The 18,774-nt window shown below is 42.6% G+C and overlaps 1 protein-coding gene across 2 annotated transcripts in view; it reads left to right on the top strand.

Annotated features, from left to right (window-relative positions):
• The first annotated feature begins 9,341 nt into the window (after positions 1 to 9,341).
• The window catches only part of RCSD1 (RCSD domain containing 1), a 34,875-nt gene continuing 25,442 nt past the window's right edge, over positions 9,342 to 18,774 (top strand). For both annotated transcript variants that reach the window (XM_048492308.1, XM_048492307.1), the window contains exon 1: positions 9,342 to 9,888. In XM_048492308.1, the coding sequence (XP_048348265.1) occupies positions 9,838 to 9,888 (51 nt within the window). In that variant the 5' untranslated portion in view covers positions 9,342 to 9,837. The remainder of the gene's footprint in view (positions 9,889 to 18,774) is intronic.

Raw genomic sequence — 18,774 nt, 5'->3', positions numbered from 1 at the left:
TTCCCTTCTCGCCAGACACAGTGTGTAATAGACTTCCCTCTGTGATACACCTCTGAAGATGCCGGCCACAGATGCAGGTGAAACGTTAGGAACAAGATCCACCAGACCACGGCCACACAGTCTGGAAAACCCACCACAACCATTCTAAAGTCTTACATGGCTTTAAAAAAATCAGAACAGCTTATCTTTTTCTCCAACTAAAGAAAGAAAAATAGTTAAGGGTTTTTAAGTGCCTTATTTTATTGTTCTACTTGCAAGCTGCCCATTAAACAGGAGGAGAGGTGGCACATAAATTTTCTAAATAAATAATAAAAGTGTTTGCCTTCCTTATTTTGACTATTTTAACTCACCAGTCACCAGAGAGCACTGTTCCCTCAGTTTACTTTGGCAGACTATTGTCTGTCAAATAAAACAGGGGAAAGTTGAAGGTGCAGCGGGCACTGATGCAAATTGTCCCAGGGCTTTTCCTGCAAAGAAGTACTTGCTGAAGTCATATAACAGACACAGCTTGATCAACATGCCCAAATGAGCCACACTGGAAGGAGGGGGATTAGGAATATTACTTTCACAAGTAGCTAATCAAAGGGGACATAATTTTTTTAAACAGCCAGGTATCTTGTAACACAATAGAAAAAGTTTTTGTACATAATTTAATTTGTTTTGATATTTTACTTCACTTTTCTCCCAAAAAGGGACCCATAGTGGTTTACAGCATTGTTCTCCAATCTGTGAGGGAGAGGGAGAGAGAGAGTGGCACAAGGTCACCTAGCAAACTTCCATGGCAAAGTGGGTTTTGAACCTGAGTCACCAAGATCCTTGAGCAACACTCTTACATCACAAGCTGCCTAGACTGCCTTTCATAAAAGCAGAAGGTGGGGGGGCGTGTTTTAAATACCATCCCTTTGACAGGCATTTTTAAATCCCTTGGCTCTCAAGGGTTTGAAATTATTCAGGTATCCATATGAATAAACTATGCTTTCTCCCCACCAAGGCCTTGACCTAGATGTCCAAGTCTACCCTGGTCTTCTCAATCTCAGAAGCTAAGCAGCAGGGTTAACCTGAGTAGTACTTGGATAGGAGGGGGGAATGGAAAGGCACCCCTCCCACACATCTAGGCTGGCTGGTCATGATTACCTGGGGGAAGTTTGGGTGTCGCTTCTGAGGAAACCCTATGGGGGCGCAACGCAGCCATTCAAAGTATGTCACGAGCGCAACGCAGCCATTCAAAGTATGTCACGAGCTTACTCCTGAGTAATGCGTGCCTGGTTTTCTTAACTGTAACCGCAGTATTCAGGGAATCTAGGGTGCCTGGCCCCTCCCTCCTGTCCCTTGCATGTCGCCCCTCACTCTCTTCCCTCCTTCACTTCTCTTCCCTTGCATGCCGCCCCTCCCTCCCTTCCTTCCCTTTCCCTCCGCTAGGGTGGGTGAGTCATATCAAGATGCTGGGCCCCCTGCCTCCCCTCCCTTGCATGCCACCCCTCACTGTCTCCCCTCTCTCACTTCTCTTCCCTTGTATGCCACCCCTTCCTCTCTCCCTCTCCCTCCCTTCCCTCTCCCATGTGTGTATGTGTTTCACTTCCAATCGAGTGAACATTCTAAACAGCGTGAAAATTCTAAGGGTGACAGTTACACACAGGCAGCTGCATGTCCTTCACCAGGGAGCGCCAGGAAAAAGGCATTTTACCTGGGCCAGGTGTGAAATTTCAGGAATGTGAACATCTAAAAACACTCTCGCCTGGCTGACTATAGTGGCTGGGAATTTTCAGAGGAATTGGCCCAGCAGTTACTAAGGTGTACTGTCATCAACAAATACACGGATAGCTTTTTATATATATAGATGTAATTGACTTACACTAATGGAACCTGCTTCTGTGGACAGCCATGGGGTATTTTATCTGCTCCCCCACAGTCAATTTTTCAATAGATGAGCAGAATTTCCTGCTCACTTGATATCAGTTGCCTGACACTCTAGATATAACTGATCTTTTAAACGTTCCAGCCTTACTCTTTGCAACAGAAGTTCATGACCCATCAGGAAGAAGCAATGTACCCTTTAGGATTGTTGTAAGGATAAGACTGATAATTTGCATTTATCTTCTTGGACTTCTTGGAGGAAGACAGAAGAGAGAAGTGAAAAGTAAAATGTTTCTTAAGTCTTGGTGCTGGCTTAAGAAACAGCCCAATACCAATTAACTGAGTGGAGAGCTTATATATTTTTCCTCTACCACTAAGCAACAGCCCCAGTATGGGTCTCTTCAATCCTAATTTAGCATCTTAAACTCTAAAGCATATGAATTTGACGTCTCAGTGAAAGGCTAGTATAACACCACTTTGTACATTCAATGCACAGCCCAGCTGCGGCTAACAAATAAGAGCAGAAAGTTAAGCAATTAACAGTCCCCAAAGAAAAGCAGTCAGAACAGAACTGCATGGGTTTACCCACCTTGTCAGGTAAGTAAGGATAATTTTCACTTTGTACGCTGTCAGATATCACAGCACACAAAAACAAGCTTGTGTGAGAAACAGGATGATTTTTTTTCAAAAAATAAGGCAAGCAATCTAACTTTCTGCCTGCTTTAATTGATGTGAAATATGTGAGTGTGCCTTAAAAGAATACAAATAACATATTACTCTGTTGCTTTCAAAAGCTGAGAATTTGTGTAATTTGAAGCCAAAGCAACTTTTGAATTTAAAAGGAAGGAAAAGAGTATATGGCTGTGCTTACTAGATCTCTATGAACTCAGATTTACTTTGCTCTGACCTGTCTAAAGTCGCCAAAACAGTGTACGTGCATAACATTCAAAAGGGTTCCAGATAAGCAGCTGAGTTTGGCCTTTATCATCCTTACAGGGTGGCTGGTGGGAGGCGGGGTAGGGGGAGAGGGAAAATGTTTAAAATATATTTGTGTTTCTACTGTGGAAATGTTCAGTGATGCTTATCAGAAGTTTATGCTAGAAGGAGCATCAAATGTCCAAAGAGAGAGAATTCTGGGCTTATATTTCACTATTTTTCCTTCCCCAACAGTTTGGGGTTTTTTGCTAAATGGACGGGTCGGGCTTCTTTTTCATACTGTTTATGGTATTTCATGTATTTTTATAGAACACGGTAGTTCAGTGTTATGCTTTCTTGCTTTCTCCTTGCCAATATTAAAGATCATTTTAGAGCAAATATCATATGAGCTGTGCTTCATCCTAAAATCTCTCTTGGTTTGGATAAAACCACCTCCCTCTCCCTCTCCCTCTCCCTCTCCCTCTTTCTCTCTCTCTCTGGGAAATCACCTCCCTTCAGATAAAGGACCCCTTTGAGTATGAGGGTCAGCCCTCTCTCTAGACAGCTGTTTCCTTTGATGGTTGAGTCATTCTAGCTCTGAGTCCAGATAACAGGGGCAGGGCCTGCCTTCTCTCAGGATATTATTGTTGTTCCCGCCCTGTCTGTTACACAAGGCAGACTAAAGATTGCCACCACATCTGTCCGATGTCTGACTGGGGAAATTATTTCACCATTCTTCCCCCACCCCAGGCTCTGACAACCTGCTTTGAAGTTTTGACAGCCTGCTTTGCAGATAACCGAGTTTGGGACTGCTTCATCTCTCAAGTGTCACTAGCAAAACCTTTCTGGTGAATAAATTACAGAGTCTTGTTCAGATAGTACTGTCTTATGAGCCAAACCAACTTCCTCTCATTAACAATTTCTTGACTATTTACTCAGGAATGCTCACAACGTGTGTGTGTGTGTGTGTGTGTGTGTGTGTGTGTGCGCGTGTGTGTGTGTGCATAATGCATCCAAACCAGCCTGTGTTCAGTTTATGATTGTGGTGGTGTACCTAATGACAGGTAGGGCCAGATGTTGATTTTCCTGACCCTCTGGGTGTATTCTCTGCTGACCACAGTCTTCACTTGCCCATGCTTGATGTTATCCACCTGCAAAAAGCCCAGGTATTTATAGGCTTCCTTTTGATTGCACTTGATCAGTTGGCCATCAGGGATTTCTACATCATCATTTTCTATTATTATTATTATTATTATTATTATTATTATTATTATTATTATTATTATCATCATCATCATCATCATCATCATCATCATCATCATCATCATCATCATCATCATCATCATCATCATTTGTAGCTTATCTTTCTCACTGACACTTCAGGCAGATTATAAAATATGAGAAGCAATCTAGTCAGATAGCAAAGACCCCAAATAAACAATTCTGTAGGACGAAGATCGTGTGTGTGCATGTGTGTGTGTGTTTGTGTGTAAAGTACAGTCAAGTCATGCTGACTTTTGGTGAACCAGTAGGGTTTTCAAGGCAAGAGACTGGTTGGCCATTGCCTTCCTCTGAAATTTCTTGGTGGTCTCTCATCCAAGTGTCAACCAAGGCCAATCCTGCTTAGCTTCTGAGATTAGGCTAGCCTGGGCCATCCAAGTCAGGACTAGGGCTAAGATTACAAACCTGAAAACAACGCAACAGAAAATGGTACAAGGAAACAAAAACTATGTAAGGCATGACATAGTGGCATGAAGATCTATTCACTCTTTAATGCTGTTTTATAGTACTGTACTGACAGGCTGTCAGCCTGTATTGACACTGACAGCCTGAATGAGCTGTACTGACAATCCTGCAAATAAACATCATCATGAGTCTTAGAACAGCCACACCAGAAACGTTACACAGATGCTTTTGCTAACATTTTTCACCCCTAGATGAAGAACTAGACTGGGTTTTTAAAAAAGCCACATACTGTCAAGATCTCCTCTTGTCATTCTTATGTACCTTGCCCCTATCCCAAGGGGGAAAAGCCCAGTTGGGAACTGATTCAGGGAGAACCTGGGTTACAGTAAGCCTAAGGACATTTGACCCAAGTCCTAAGTCTCTGCACAAAGAAACCTGCTCCCTTTGAACATTTAAGCATCTCTGTAATGCTTGTGGGTACGTGTAAATGTACAAGGCCAGCTGCAGAATTTCACCAGAAATAGTCAATTGTACATAAAGTTCCCACTGACTTCATTTCCTGGAGATAACTCCTCAGAGAAGAGGATGGAGCTCGCAAGTGTTGCAAGTTTAATAACTGGCAAAGAGAGGTAAACATTCAGTGAAGTGGAGAAAATATACAGTATTTACTTCTATGCAAGACTAGCATTTTTTTCCCAGGTGAACCAGAAAAGAAAAGAAAAACCTTAGAATTACATAAAAGTTGCAGTTATGTCTAGTAAAAATTTCAGGGAGATATAGTAGTTTTAGGGAGTTGTCTTACATTCAAGTTTACCTTCTTTTCAAGTGAAGACGGTAGTTTGCTGACTTTTGCAATAAAATGCATGGTGGTTCCCTCATAAAAACTGATCGTGTTCATTTCCTGCTAATCTTGTCAAAGAAGAGTTAAAGACTGAGACTCTGTACAAAACAGGATGTTGGCTTGGGAGGCTTATGAAGCTACAAAATGCAAATCTTCTGTTGTGGTTACTGCAATCTCCCCTCTTTAGTAATAGAGTTTTAGGTAGGAACAGTAAGTTGTCTGATGCCAGCTTCTTGCCCTGTTCAGCTCTAAATGGAAATTTGACTACAACTGCTGCTTAGTAATTTTGACAAGTGCAATGCAAACTAGGAAACAGGTAATGCACCAATGCGCCTGCTTCCCTCACACATATCCATTCCTGTCCTAATGCCATTTCATGCCCCAAGTAACTTTTTAGATTCTTTATTGAAACTCCTACTCAGTCAACCTCTTGTGCCTGCCCACATTCATCCATGGAATAACATCTCTCATGTCTTCACCCAAAGAGAATGAAATCTGCTTGGAGCATACCTTTTGCTGCTGAAACAGGGTCAACAAAAATAGTGTAGAGTACCATAAAGGAAATATTATATGTGTGGAGCCCAAAAGGAGTTGGAGCATGAGTGAATTTGCAAGTCCTTCTCTTAAACTGAAATATTTATTTTATTTTAAAAGTGATACCCATTGCTCTTGAGAAAAATAAATAGGGGTTGAGTGTCTTCTTCAAGATTGCTCCTTTTTTGTAGTTCCTTGTTTTAAGTTTGTCTTTCATGTTAACTGGTGTCAACAGTTGCCCAGTGGTTTGATTTGGTACATTGCTTCTCCTAACATTAAAACAGAAAGGCCTGCTTCATACTGTCAAATTGTCCATACTGGTAACACAACTGTATAACACCCTCCCCTAGTCTATATATATAAAAAGCTAACAGTGTTTTTGTTGATGATAGTATACCTCAGTAACTGCTGGGCCAATTCCTCTGAAAATTCCCAGCCACTATAGTCAGCCAGGCGAGAGTGTTTTTAGATGTTCACATTCCTGAAATTTCACACCTGGCCCAGGTAAAACGCCTTTTTCCTGGCGCTCCCTGGTGAAGGACGTGCAGCTGCCTGTGTGTAACTGTCACCCTTAGAATGTTCATGCTGCTTAGAATGTTCGCTCAGATGGCCAGATATGAGCAGTGGAAACAGCACATAGGCAGTAACTCGAGTGAAAGTGAAACACATACACACACATACACATACACACGAGGGAGAGGGAAGAGAGGGAGGGAGGGGGAGGGGTAGCATGCAAGGGAAGAGAGGAAGGGAGAGGGAAGGGAGGGAGAGGGAGGGGTGGCATGCAAGGGAAGAGAAGTGAGAGAGGTGAGACAATGAGGGGTGGCATGCAAGGGAGGGGAGGCAGAGGGCCCAGCATCTTGATATGACCCACCCACCCTAACCCACCCAACCCATTGCCACCAACCAAACTTACTCCCAGGTAAAGGATCATGACCAGCCAGCCTAGATGTGTGGGAGGGGTGCCTTTCCATCCCCCCCCCCAAGAATGCGGGCACACACATCAATGACATTGCACAGTATCAGGCTGCGTGTTTGCATGAGCATGTACTGCTGGCCTCTGCAATTGATTTGCTGCTACTGTTCCTTTTCCATTTCACCACAATAAGCCACAGCAACGCGTGGCCGGACCCCGCTAGTCTATATATATAAAAAGCTAACAGTAACTGCTGGGCCAATTCCTCTGAAAATTCCCAGCCACTATAGTCAGCCAGGTGAGAGTGTTTTTAGATGTTCACATTCCTGAAATTTCACACCTGGCCCAGGTAAAATGCCTTTTTCCTGGCGCTCCCTGGTGAAGGACGTGCAGCTGCCTGTGTGTAACTGTCACCCTTAGAATGTTCGTGCTGCTTAGAATGTTCGCTCAGATGGCCAGATATGAGCAGTGGAAACAGCACATAGGCAGGAACTCGAGTGAAAGTGAAACACATACACACACACATACACACGAGGGAGAGGGAAGAGAGGGAGGGAGGGAGGGGGAGGGGTAGCATGCAAGGGAAGAGAGGGAGGGAGAGGGAAGGGAGGGAGAGGGAGGGGTGGCATGCAAGGGTAGAGAAGTGAGAGAGGGGAGACAGTGAGGGGTGGCATGCAAGGGAGGGGAGGCAGAGGGCCCAGCATCTTGATATGACCCACCCACCCTAACGGAGGGAAAGGGAAGAGAGGGGTGGCATGCAAGGGAAGAGAAGTGAGGGAGGGAAGAGAGTGAGGGGTGACATGCAAGGGACGGGAGGGAGGGGCCAGGCACCCTAGATTCCCTGAATACTGTGGTTACAGTTAAGAAAACCAGGCACGCATTACTCAGGAGTAAGCTCGGTACAGCAACTGTGACATACTTTGAATGGCTGCATCACGCCCCTCAGAGGGTTTCCTCAGAAGCAACACCCATTGCCACCAACCAAACTTACTCCCAGGTAAAGGATCATGACCAGCCAGCCTAGATGTGTGGGAGGGGTGCCTTTCCATCCCCCCCCCCCAAGAATGCGGGCACACACATCAATGACATTGCACAGTATCAGGCTGCGTGTTTGCATGAGCATGTACTGCTGGCCTCTGCAATTGATTTGCTGCTACTGTTCCTTTTCCATTTCACCACAATAAGCCACAGCAATGCGTGGCTGGGCCCTGCTTATTTATATAAAAAGCTAAGCGTGACTTTGTTAATAACCTATAGGCTACCAAACGGCTGGACCAAACGGCATGAAATTTTCACAAGCCATCCAACATGCCTCCTTCCGTGTTCTTAGTTCCTTCCCCCACTGTGGGACCACTCCTGTGCCATGCAGTATCCAAATTTCCTCCAAAAACCAACGGCGCATGCCCACAACACAGCTTAAAACACCTCCATCAACTGCCAGGCTAACTTGCCCAGAGACCGCCACCAACCTCCCCACCACCTCCAAATGTGCATGCCCACTGTGGCCGGGTACGCTAGTATACCAATACAAACTGAGTCATACAGTATTTCTATGACTGCTGTTACACCTTTTTTTCCAGAAATAGAGATACACAAGAGGAACTGTGGCTCAGAACACGCTAGGCATGCAGAAGGCCCCAGGTACAATCCCTGGCATCCCCAGTTAAAAGGTAGCAGGTAATGTGAAAGCCTCTGCCAAAGACCTTGGAGAGTTGCTGCCAGCCAGGGTAGAAAATACTGACTTTGACGGACCAGGGGGCTCAGACATTCACATGATCCTAAGAATGGCTGCTAGCTGCCTCTGCATACAGCTTGTTGTTTGTTAGCCTTCTCCATGCAATTGCATATATTAGATCACAAGGAGGAATGTGATAGTGTGACTCACCCCTTTGAGTCTTGTATTAAGAGATGCCCAAAGGGAATTCCTGAAAAGGAGTGGTGTCGGTTTAATGTTATAAACTGAAGATCATTTCCCAAAAATGCAGTTCTTGTGATGACCGTTCAGAATGTAGTCTTCATAATCATGTCAGAGTTTTAAGCAGAAGAATCAAATTACAGTGGAATCAACAAGAATCAAAACATTTTAAAAAAACAATGTCCAGATTAATATCAAATGTTGTTTTGGTAATCCATTTTAATTCTAATTAACCCTAGTGTCATTGTAGGGAGTTAGCTCATCATCAAGGGATTCTTAACTATACACAGCTGAATACAAGTTGAAAAAAAGAAACTGCAGAAAAAGTGTAATGTATTTTGGAAAGTTCTTCTAAAAACTCTGCATTCTGGAGCCAGAGAATGTATCACTTCCTTGCTGAAACTGATAATAGAGAGCTTGGAAGGGACTGAGGAAGGAATCTTTCTTTTTAGTGTGTTGTCAATTCCACTTTGTGACCTCAGAGGGCAGAGTGGTGCTTGGTAGGAAAAGTAGGGGTGCATTCATAGCACAAGTTTGCTATTTGCCTATATATTTTTGTGATGTAAACAGAAGAATCTGTACATTAGCAAAACTATTGTGACTACAGCAAAGATCTGAGACCTATTATCCACCGAGAGATGAAGGGAAAAGGCTACATCTTGTTTTCCTCACCAAAAAAGTTTTATGCCTTACACAGATGCTTTCTATCCAGCTTTCCCCATCCTAGACTAGGTAGAAAAGCAAGCAACTGTGGGAAAGTCCCCCAAAAGGGAGAGGGCGTGACTCAAGAAAGAGACTGTACAAAAAAAGGAAGAAGAAATAAAGAAAAAGAAATAAGAAATAAGGAAGAACAAATGAGGAGGGTCAAGTTTAGGCACAGACGAATCTGCTGCTTTCGCACTCTCTCTAGAGCTCCACAGACTGGGAAAGACAGTATGTTTAGATTCATGTCTAAATTTAAACCCTGATTGCTTTGCCTCCCTGCTTTCCCCACCCTCTCTTCCTCTCCTCCACCCTCCCCTCCTTCCTTGTTCTCTAGTGCAGGCCTCTTTGGTCTGATAGTTTTTAAGCTGAGCAGGGGCTTGGATATTATACTCACAAGCAGCTTTTCACCCTTGCTTCCTTCAGAGCCTTTGTATTTGCAGACAGAAGAGGGATAGTGGACAGAGGAAGGGGATGGGGGAGCAAATATTGCACAAGGACATCCCACACCTGCCTAGCAGAGAGGTAAAGAACTTTCTCTGTACTTATCTCTATGTCATTTTGCAATGTGACTTGTCCAGATGTGGCTAAAATTGAAGAGCTCAAATAACCAGAATTGAATTGGCAGCCCCACGTGTCTTTCTGCTCCAGGTAATGTTTAATAATCTGCACAGAGTTTGGGGCTTGTTCGGATAATTTAAGACAAGGTACAATTTTCTTTTTTTTCTGATTACAGAATCAGAATAGCTGTGTTTGGCTAAGGGAGATGGTGAATGCCTGAGATGTTTGGTAGTTCATGAAATTCATTTTTGAACAGGGAGCTTAAAAATGTTCTTTCCCAACTTTTGTGAAAATTGAGATTAGCTCCACTTTCTTTGAGAGAACATTTGGGCATTTAAGTTTTCACTTTGCATGACTGATAGAGGATAAATGTCTTTCTGTGATTGAAATGTGATAGGTATACACTATTGTGAGAACTGATCTGACTGGTTTCCTATCACTTACTCATAGGCCTTGCATGCTGTTCTTGGCTGGCTTGTTGTGCCTTTAATAATGACTTGAAATTCAACAGGTGAAGCTTTTCTTCACTTAGAGATGCTGCTGGGCCGAGTGCTTCACATGCTGAATTTCTGTCTGCCGTACAGGTTTTAGAGTCACAACAACCTTGCTGAAGAAAGATTGTTTTAAAAAACGGTCTTACTTCTTCACTTGGAAATTTTGAGATTTTGGCTATGACACAGAATAAGTTAGTTTAATTCTGTTATTTTGATAGGCTTTAAGTGAGCTTAACTTTCTCAGCACGGCCTTTCTGTATTTAGTGACCTATTGACAACCAGGACAGTTTTTAGGTGGAAAGAGTGAGAATTCAGCCTGAAGAGAGAAGATCCAGGATCTCAGGGTGCTGGTAAATTTACACAGAAGACATATTGAGGATGTTATTTAAAATATGTCAGGTAAAAAGAAGTCATGATCTTCATGACTTGATAGTATTGAGTTAACAGATTTTTCTTTGCATTTTAAGAGCAAGGAAGCAACCAGCCTTAATGGGCTCACCAGTAAATTGCTATGCTGGAAATGCTTGTGTGTTTACTGTAAGGTTTCATTTGTGTTGCAGGACTAGCACATTTCCAGCATTCAAAACATAATATTTAATACCTTAGAAAATAGTTCTCCTCCCCTATACTGAGTATTAATTGCTGTTATAACTATTATGGGGACTATTGTGCGAATGTTTATGTTATAACCTGGTGGTTATTGACACATGCCTAGATCATTTTGTGCCTTTTAAACTCCAGCATGGGAGCTCTTGTCTACCTTTTTTTTTAAAGCTAACAACAAGGCTGCCTCCCTCTGCATCTGTGCCAATGTACTATGATTTTGTAAGCCTTTGTCTAGTCTGTTTTTAATTCTGTGGAGATAGGGTTGCAAACTACTGGGAAAAAATGTCTGTGCTTTTAACAGAGGCTTAATGGGGTGATATTTACCTCTGTGCCATGAAAAGCTTCAGCTGCCCATTTCCACACGTTAGGCCTCTATTAAAAGGACAGGACATTTTTTTCACCAGGCTTGTTGGCAATGCTATGTGGAGATGGTGTACTGTGTCCCTTCTGAGGTACAGTGTAGACTGCACATAATAGTCACTGGTATTGAAAAGGATGAACAAGTGCCCTACCTCCCTTGTCCAGTGCGTACAGGAAGGCAAAATACTTTGATAAGGGACTCTGGAGAATACTGCAATCACATAGTTCTAATTTCTAAACAAGGACTCCTTGTGGGCTATCATATCCTAAAAGGGAGAGGAACATAAATGTACGGTCAGAACTTGCTAACCAGGCCAGTTTAGACAGGCTGTCAAACAAAACATGATTGCTCCAAGGAAGATTAACATGTCAGGATGTGCAATGATCATGCTTATCCTTAAAAAGAAACTTATCTCAACTTTCATTTCAGGGTTATCTTGCATTGTACTGTTGCCTGCAATGCTTCTCAGAGCATTTTCATATAAGAAACACTGAATATTAGATTGTGCTTATGTAAGCTAAGAAGTCTTCTATGAAGGCCAAGCCCTGGTGCAGTACAGGGTGGCGGAAAATCAGATCACAAGACATTAATTGCAGTATCACTTGCAGAAATTGGCTAACAGCTTGCATATGGAATAAACAATTGGTCACTTATAGGCTATTAGAGTATCACAGTTGTTCAAATTGTCTTTTCTTGTATTGTGGATGGTTTCATCTGAAGGGAAAAGTTTAGAAACTGAAGCCATGTAATCAATAAGTTTGCGAGAACTTGTGTAGAGCAAACAGTCATGCTTTAAGGTACTTTAAATTAACGTTACTTGTTCTTATTTTTCTTCCATTTCACCAGGGATTGATTGATTATTGATTGATTAGATTTGTATACTGCCCTCCCTCAAAGGGCTCAGAGCGGTGAACAATAGCTGCAAATGACACTACCAATAATCATCACATTAAGCAACAATCATCAAAGAACATAACATCAATAAGCATGAAATAAACATAGTATTATAACAAAACATTCTAAATTACAATAAATATAACATTTTAAACATAGGATTATAATATCAGAATACCGTAATTTATTATAGTAAATAAACATCATTATATCACAAAACAGAGGCATCAATAATCCTAACATAGCATCATAGAATTACAGCATCAACATTTCAACATCATAACATCACATAACAAAGGCATTGATAATCATAACATAATTGTATGCATGGTAGTAATGATTTCAGTTCCCTTGTCCTTCCTAGACATTTTGCTATAGTTACATTGAGTGTTTTTTAACCAACTCATGTGCTGTTATTCTGAGTTATAGCTTCTAGCAAGGTTGAAAAATGCCTGGGGGAAATGCTCTGTCCCTTTAATAGAAGCTTAAAGGGATGTTACTTACCAGGTGATATTGTTGACCTTCATGTCAGAAAAATCTTCATCTGCCCATTTCCACACATTAGCCCCCTGTGAAAGGGGCAGGACATTTGTCTCCAGAACTATGGGCAACCCTAGCATTTAGAACTATGCATGTATCTGAAGAAAATCTCAGTTTCATTTTTTTAAAGACATTTATGTATAATGGTTGCATAGTGATGAAAATGAAACACAAGTATAACTGGAAGGTAGGCCAGTAATCCATCCAGTATTTCATCTTGTGACTGACAAGGGTAAAAGGGTAAATTTGACGTCAGTCAGCAGTGCACTGTCATAAATCAAGCTTTATCAGAAGCATCAGGAACTCTTCTCCAGCTTCCATTCCATCTTAACTGTCATTTACACTAAAGTTTCTAAAGTGAGGGAAGCTGTGATCTGCAGTAGTGAAGTTCTGAAACAGTGCAGCCTGTTGGGGATAAAAGCAAAGTCCCCTCAGAAAACAGGCAGAAATGACAACAGACAAAAAAGTCAGAGGAGCTGTTGGCCTATACAGCTTTACCAGGTTCCAGGGGAAGTGTGTGTGTGTGCGCGTCCTCTCTCTGCCCTCTGAAGACGTTGGCTTGATGCCTTCATGCAGCAAGAAAGGGCAAATTTTGCCTTTCCCTCTGACGTCTGCCTTAGTTTAATTTTCATACAGCTACAGCCTACAGATTAATGTGGAGCTGATTAGATTCGGTTAGATATACAGCACTGAGTTGATGTATCCCCAAATCAAAATTTGGAAAATATTACTATAGACTCCCTCTATTTAGAGACTCGGTTTATTAAAGTACAGTAATATAGACTCAGTTTATTAAAGTACAGTTTATTAAACTACTCAGTTTATAAACATGCTGTAGAACATGCGTTCTTTACCCCCAAAAAACTTTATGTTAAAATCCTGAACAGATTTGATTTAATGCCATTGAACATCATGAGTTACATTAAACATGCAAGTCCACTGACTCCGAATTAAGTCAGGACTCAGTCAGTGCACCCTGCCATGCAAATCTCTTCCCAGCAGACCCCCTGTAGGTGTTAAGAAAAATATAACTTGAGAACAGATTCATGTTTGTAAACCATGGGCTATACCAGTAGCCAAGTTCCAGAAAAACATCTGTGCAGTCATTCTCCTGTTATAAAAATACTCATGTCCTCACACAAGTGCATACATAAAAACCTAATGCACAAAGTGGCAATAAGTAGAAATTTGGAAATTATTTTGTTTGAGAATCTTATTTGCATGAAAACATTGTGTGAAAAAGCTATGGCATAGGCCAAGTTCTGCTTTTACTTACCTCATTAACTAGCTTCATGGGCTGAGGAAGGAGTATGAGGAGTAAATAAGCCTGAGGCTCAGTTTACTAAAGTATACAATGTGTTGAGATAATTGAATAGCAGTTACTACAGAAGTCTGTAAGCATTATTTTATTTTATTTACATTTTAATGCCACCTTTCAACCCGTTTTTATGCTACCTTTCAACCTGATAAAAAACCCCCCATAAAGAAACATTAAAACATTTGAGCAGTTAAAAATACATTAATTTATAAAATAATTCTGTTAAAACACCCAAACAAACAACATTAAGACGAGAGCCAGTAACTGTTATTGGGGAATGCCTCTGCAAAAGATACTAATAGAGGGAGATTGACAAATCTTCCTATGGAGGAGGTTCTGAAGTTTTGGTGCCACAATAGAGAAGGTGCTTTCTTGGGTTGCCACCTGACTAACCTCAGATGGCAAGGGCAGCCAAGCAGGGCCTTCGTAGATAGTTGGAGCAAGCAGGTAGGTTCCTCTGGAATACGTTGGTTCTTAAAATATGTTAATCTGAGGCTGTACAGGGATTTTAAGGTCAATATCACCATTTTGAATTGAGCCCAGAGGCAAATTGGAGAAGACTGGAGTGATATGATCCCTATGACCCATTCCAGTCTCCAACTACAATGTTTTCTACCAGCTACAGCTTCCAGACAGTCTTCAAGGGCAGCTGCATGCAGAGCATATTGCAGTAATCTGATCTAGATGTTTCCAGGTTAAGTACTGACAAAATATTTGCTGCCTACAGAGGGCCACAGCTGGCTCACCAGCCAAAGTTGTTAAAAGGCACCCCAGATCACAACTGTCACCTATTTATCCAACGGGAGGCTCAGGTAATGGAGCACCCTTAAGATATGCTGGTCCCTTACAGGGAGTGAAAATCCCTAAAGCATAGGTGTCAAACTCGTGGCCCTCCAGATGTTTTGGACTACAGTTCCCATCACCCCCTGCCAGCATGATGTTGGCAGGGGGTGATGGGAACTGTAGTCCATAACATCTGGAGGGCCACGAGTTTGACACCTGTGCCCTAAAGTAATAGTTTGCTAAGGCTTATTAACTATGAACTATCTGGATTTGTATTGTTGTTTGGACATGGCAGAATTGTATCCCTAGATCTTTCCACATAACTTTAGAGATCAGCAAAGGAAGAGGATGGGATACAGAGGCACTGCACATGTCCCGCACATTACAGACATCAGGTAGAACTTGTTGGGAATGGCTGTTTGGTGAATAACAGCCTTACTAATCCAAAAGAAGTCTAACACGTGCAGATGGGGTTAATCAGGAGTGGAGTCCCAAAATGCCCCTGTTTTATTTTCTGTACATGTACAGGTTGCTCGGAGTGCATAGCTAGGGAGATGTGTGGTTTGGGCCAAATGTTAGTGAGCATATCACGGGGGGTGGGGGTGTCTCTTGTTTTCCACAAAATATAAGAACATGAGCAGGAATGTGATGTGATGCTGTACCCCATTGTTTTTTGCTGCCGCTTGCTGTGTTGAGGCCTGCACCGGGCCCTAGCAAGACCTGGAAAAGGGGGGGGTCTTCGTTTTCCTGAGCTCGCTGTGGGTCGACCAATCAGAAGTTCAGTCTTTTTGTGGGCCTGCAAATCTGAAGGCAGGGCAGAGGTGTTCATTCAAGCTGCCACCCAAAAAGTACAGCCAATCAAAACGCGGGACACAGGGAATGTTCGCGCATGTGCGGATATGCTTGCGGTGTAAATAAAACAAACAAACCAGAGTATTTCCTCCCGGTCTTCACTCGATTACTTCACAGAAATGGGCAGCCATGCGAAGGGAGAAACTGGGATAAAACAGACCCGGATTGTAACCTGGTATAATTGTGCTGTGCGGAAACGGCCATTGAGAAATAGTGCAACATGCTATTTCCACAGACACAATTCTGCAGAAAACTGCACATAACCCCACAGACTATGGTGTACCAAGACAGCAATTGTTCTGTAAATTGTATGTCTTTCCTTACTGCTGTTTTGATATTTTGCAACACAGTCCTAAGTTGCACTGAGTCACACTCTTCTGTCCACTGAAGTCAAAGGGCTCAGAATAGTGCAGGTAGAGACGGTTTGAAAAGCTTAAGCAAATTTTCTTGTGTTGATCTGGGTGTTACTGGATGAAGGCAAAGGCTGGTTAGGCACTGTTATGTAAGAGTTGTGAAATGTACTAAGATCACTCATCCCAGAGCAGGAAATGCAAGCTGTATTTTTGGCTAAGAGATAGAAATAAAGTCATGCAAAGTGTGTACACTTCTTTGGCCTTGCCTCCTATCAGGGATAGCTACTTTCCTTCTAATTAATTTTTAAATTGTAAAAAGCTATGCTCAAAACAGCCATTTATGTTACAGAAAATCTGTTCTAAGGGCTTCACAGAGAATTCTCTGGGCTGCGTTTCTGAAAATATGAGGCAAGAGTCATGTGCCAGAGTTCAAACCTTGCTGTCAGTTCTGAAGTCCTGCTTCTTAAGTCTAAACATACTGGGACATGCGGTGGAAGAAGGCACTCTGCACATGTTGTGAGGTACATCTGCTTACAAATAAATCATGACTAGATTTAATTGTAGCAGAATGTTAGGATAGGAAAGAGGGACTACAGCATCGTGTAGTCCAATCTCGTCAGACCTGAGCAGCTGAGAAGGGTCAGTCCTTGGAAAGAGACCACCAAGAAAAACTCTGCAGAGGAAAGCAATGGCAAACCACCTCTGCTTCTCAGTTGCACTGAAAGTCCCTTGCTGGAGTCTCCATAAGTTGGCTGTGATTTGTTGGTACTTTGCACACACATATTAGGATAGGACAGTTTGTTCTGCAGTATGTTTAACCAAAAACTGAAGCACATCAAAGTCAAATAAGCTAGTTTGGAATACTTTTGTGTACATTTATCAGATGACTTTTCCTCAGTTAGAAGGCTCTGATGTCCCAGAACTGACAAACCCTTACACTTGAATCATAAGCAATGGATTTAGTTGGTCTGCCATTTTTGTGCTATTGCAATTGCTTTCATATTATTAATTCATAGGGCCTGTGGTAGGCTTGGTTCCACATTATAAAATAACACTATCTCTTACAGATGGCATGTCCAGGTGACAGTGATACAAATGCAAGCATTAAACCTATGGCCAAAATCACATGTGCATTTTTACTGTGATTTAATGATCACTCAGAAAGTCACTGCCACTTCAGTTAGTGCACATGACTCAAGTTACAAAGTTCCCACTTTATATATTACCACATCCTATCTAGTTAGTGTTGGAGAAACTCTCCATGCACTTAACTACCCCAGATGTTGAATGTGGTGAATAACGGCCTAACTGCTAGCCTCAGATGCAACCCCACAGAATCCTTCCCAGCCACCATTTGCTTCATCCTGCTCTCCAATACTATTGGCGAAGTCCAGAGGTAGCTTGTCAGATTCACTGATGCCTTGACAGGTTGTTTTTTTTTCAAACTGAGGTATGCACACCAGCATGGCTTTATATAGATGGCCTTCAAAAAAACCCCTCTGGTCTTGCAGCAGGAGAAAAAGGGGCTGGCAGTTGCAATTTCCTCTTGATGAAACTGATAAGATTCCCACTTGATGTTGTCATTTTCAGTGGAGGGGGAAGAGGAAGAGACCCGGAGCCAGAGAAAATGACAAGACCCCCTCTTTTGTTCAGATTAAAAAGCCATTCTCAAATGTATACAATTCTGTGGGGAAAATGATGGATGGAGGATTAAAAATATCCTTTAACTAGAATGTCACAGAATGCACAAAAAATCTACTCCTGTTCATGGCTATCAACTGTTTTAAAAACCTTCTACAAGTGCATTTTAAATTGCATTTTTATCCTTCACATGCGCATGTGGGAGAGAAACTCAAAAGTGTTTTATGGGCCTTTCCCCACTTTTCCTGCCGCCGCCGTCGCTGCGCGCTGCTCTTAGCGCGCGGCATCCCTGGCGCGCGTCCAGGCGTCCCCACGACCCCGCGCTCTGCGTGGGGTCATCCAAAGGCGCTGTTTTCGCCAGCGCCAGGGATGCTGCGCGCTGAGGGGGCGCAAGAATGGCAGTGCCGGGGTGGCTGCGCTGTTGCCACCCCTGACGTGGGGAGTGCAGTGGGACCCCACGCTACTTGCGGAGAGTAGCGCGGGGCTTAAGGTAAGTGGGGAAAGGGCCTATGATACATGTAAAAGCTGCGTAACAGTTTAATCCTGTACAGCCTGTACAATACAGTACAGGTTTACTGACTAATAAATGAATATGTATAAGACTGTGCCCACTGTTAGCCTGACTGCTTGGCAGCTCCAATTCAGTTTAGTTTTGCTGCTAGTTCCTGTCCCATCCAATACTAAAGGATCTAAACTGTGTGGCCTCAAGAGAGCTCTGTGCATGGATAAGTGTTCTCAAGTCACAACCAATTTATGGCAGTCCCAGCAAGGGCTTTCAAGGCAAGTGGAAACACTGGTAGTTTGCCATTCAGGAGAGCTCTGGTGGTATGTAAAGTCTGCATTTTGTTGGCATCCAGTTACTATAGCAGTTCAGTAAACCAGTTCTCTCAAGGTCTGGGCTTCACGTCATCCTAACTGGATCCATGATTGGGGTTCAGTGACAAAGTTCCATCTAGGGCTGTGGTTTGCTAATATGGGGGTACAGTTTTAGGGAAATGGGTTGCCAAA

This window comes from Sphaerodactylus townsendi, linkage group LG04, assembly GCF_021028975.2.
Source record: "Sphaerodactylus townsendi isolate TG3544 linkage group LG04, MPM_Stown_v2.3, whole genome shotgun sequence".
Lineage (NCBI taxonomy): Eukaryota > Metazoa > Chordata > Lepidosauria > Squamata > Sphaerodactylidae > Sphaerodactylus > Sphaerodactylus townsendi.
The sequence above is the reverse complement of the archived record's forward strand: the minus strand, read 5'-3'. Positions and strand labels throughout refer to the sequence as shown.